Here is a 2,984-nt window from a genome sequence, read left to right on the forward strand (position 1 = left end):
GTCAGCAAAGTGTGAACGTAGCGCGACTCCCGGCAATAAAAACTTGCAAGGCCTTCTGGCTAGTAGCAAATTTGGTGTTTTCAAATGCAAAAGATTCCTAAAGTGAACCCATTGGCCAATATAGTAAAACTACGTTTTTAATTTTACTCTCTGATGTCAGGATATTTTTATAACGGACTTTGAAATTCAAAAAATATGACAAATACTTCTAAAAATTACAGTGCAATATAGAAAAACAGTATGGGCGTCAAATTAAAGAGAAAATTCCGTCGAATTAAAGCAGATTGAAATTTTTGGTGCATAAGGACGATTAGGTATTAAAAATGTTCTTCACAATTTTATGCTTGAATATCCTTGAAATTTTACAATACTTATTTTTGAAGAAAATATATGTTAAAGCCTAACATACAGTCCTCCAATTTCGTTCGTCTAACTTTACTAGCTTAAAAAGAAAACTATTAAAAGGGCGTTTTCAATACCTATTCGTCCTTGTGAAACAAAAAGTTTTGATTTTCTAAACTCTACAGAATCTTCTATTTCATCTGATACCTATACTGCCATTCTACATTGCACTGAATTTTTTAAATGACTTTTAGAATTAATCATATATTTGAAACCACAAAGTCCTTTTAAAAAAATTCCATCAGAGAGAAAAGCCAAAAAAGCAGTTTTACTTTAGCATGTTTGGCTTCATTGTTCCGAATTTTTGTTGTGGTTTTTTTCGCACGGTGCTACAAAATAATAAACATTAAACAAACAAAACAAAAATAGCCAAAACTTTCACACTGACATTTATTTTAATACAACAAGGCACGAAGAAATCGATTGAAATGAAGAAACGCCGCATGTCGACAATAACTGCCAGCACCCTGTACTAACTGCATGCAATTTCTTGTTAGTGTTTAAACATTCAGTTTGAAAAACAATTAATTTACACGTAACATTAACAAATGTAAATTTTTTTTTTAAACTAACATAAAAGTTTTTTTTAGGTATACGGCCAAAACCAGAATAAACAATTTTCTACAAACATTTTTTTAAGTACTATTGTTTGCAAAAATTGAAAAAAAAACAATACCAACTGAGTGAAACTGAATCCAAAACTCCATTTTATACGCCAGAAACAATAAATGTGTGCTAAAACAACAAATATGTCAAACAAATAAATCAAATACCTACAACTATTTCACATTTCACTTAACCCTCCACACTTTTCCTTTTTACAGTGACAATTTCTTCTCTACTTTCTATGTCTTCTTTCTGTGCTTACAAAAACAAAACAAAAACGCGTCAATTAAAAAATCTTAACAGAATTTATTACTCTTTGTTAAAATCGAATGGAGAACGCACCAGCACAAATAAATAAAACTAACTAAGAACTCTAACAAATCGCATATTGACCGCAAAAACTTCTTCAAAGCCACACTCGACAAAAATAATAAACCCCAAAACAATCTAAATAAATACATTTTTTTGTCTAAAATTCTGTGCCGTGGAAATCGTTCTTATCTGGCACTACAAAAATCGCGTTCAAAATGCTGAATTGGGTTAGCATAGCGACGCGTCGTAGCGCGTGGCTATCCACAGCAGCATTAAAAACAGCAGCGTGCGCCAAAAAGTCAACATTGGCCACAACAAAAAAAGCAACAGCAACGATAACGACAGCGCAGCACATGCTGACCTCCAAATCAAAATCAATCAATTCTGCCATCTGGCTGCTAGCAACACTGTACATAATAGCCGCATTAGTGCAGGCGACAAATGGATTTCAGCCAATTGATACGAATAATAGCGGTAAGTGCTTGACGTATTTTTTTTTTTTTATTATTTTACCTCTTCATATTTCGTTTGTTGTATTTATGCACTCAATAATAAAAAACGTTGGTATTTTTTTAAGTTCATTAAGTGTGAAAAAAATTGAAGTTTCTGTTACGAATTTCTGAATCGGCTTCTGTCATTAAGTTGCATCGGCGGTTGACATTTTTGGTCTATGCACGATTTACTTGACATGAGTAAGAGCGCAATTGACTGCTAAACCGACTAAACACTTGAAAAAATACATAAGTACATATGACGAAATTTTTATTCTGCAAACTTACTCATATCTACATATAAGTAAATATATATTTTTTGCAATCATCCTATATTGCTCACGATTTTTTTTTTTTTTTTTGGAAAAAAGTTGCTATACTTGTGGCATTCAACTGTTTATTTTTCAATTATGGCGCAACTTAGATGCCTTAATATGTCTTTCTATTACTTTTTGCTCACTTGCTATTGAACTGATTACTTGCTACTCTTCTAGTTATCTACATACCTTGGAAGGCAGTGGTTTGCAGTGAAAGCTTTCTGTTTTGCTTCTCACCTATTTTCTTTATTAATTTTGCTGATTGGCATGATTCAATAAGTATACAGCGCTGCTAAACAAACTGAATGCTACTATGTGTGTTTTCTGTTCTGCTAAATGCAATTTGTGGTAGAAAGCAGCAGCGATGCAACTTTACTTTGTTGTGAAAAAACTCGATTGGCGAACAGTTCATTGAACAGAAAGATGCTATTGCTTGAGAATGCAATTTTTCAAACAAATGAGCGAGTTGAGAAATATAAAATATGTAGTCAATTTAAGGATATCTTTTTCAGAGAGAGGTTTGGATTCATTCAAAACACCTCATTGTTTAAGTACAGCAATACAAATAATTAAATATTATAATAAATAGACCCAGTAGCCAAAAACTTTGTGGATAATTTGGTGCTCAAGCTAAACCATGTCATTCCAAAACAATTAAAAAAAGGAACTCAATAGAAATCAATGTACTGAATAAAAGACTTCACTCGACACTCATAAAATTTCTTTACACGAGTATTAAAGTTAAAAATAATAATAGGTAGTCTCTTAAGTACGACAACTAGACTTATGATATAACACTGAAATTGGGCTAAAAGATTTTGAATTTTTTAAAGCATTATTCGGGCCTAGTCAGTTG

At 32.1% G+C, this 2,984-nt stretch overlaps 1 protein-coding gene across 2 annotated transcripts in view; it reads left to right on the top strand.

Annotated features, from left to right (window-relative positions):
• Positions 1 to 1,287: 1,287 nt before the first annotated feature.
• Positions 1,288 to 2,984, top strand: part of flz (transmembrane serine protease filzig) — a 35,617-nt gene continuing 33,920 nt past the window's right edge. For both annotated transcript variants that reach the window (XM_017614960.1, XM_017614961.1), the window contains exon 1: positions 1,288 to 1,794. In XM_017614960.1, coding sequence (XP_017470449.1) covers positions 1,536 to 1,794 — 259 coding nt within the window. In that variant the 5' untranslated portion in view covers positions 1,288 to 1,535. The remainder of the gene's footprint in view (positions 1,795 to 2,984) is intronic.

This window comes from Rhagoletis zephyria, unplaced genomic scaffold (genome assembly GCF_001687245.7).
Source record: "Rhagoletis zephyria isolate East Lansing unplaced genomic scaffold, Rhagoletis_zephyria_1.1 Rzeph_scaffold_00934, whole genome shotgun sequence".
Classification (NCBI taxonomy): domain Eukaryota; kingdom Metazoa; phylum Arthropoda; class Insecta; order Diptera; family Tephritidae; genus Rhagoletis; species Rhagoletis zephyria.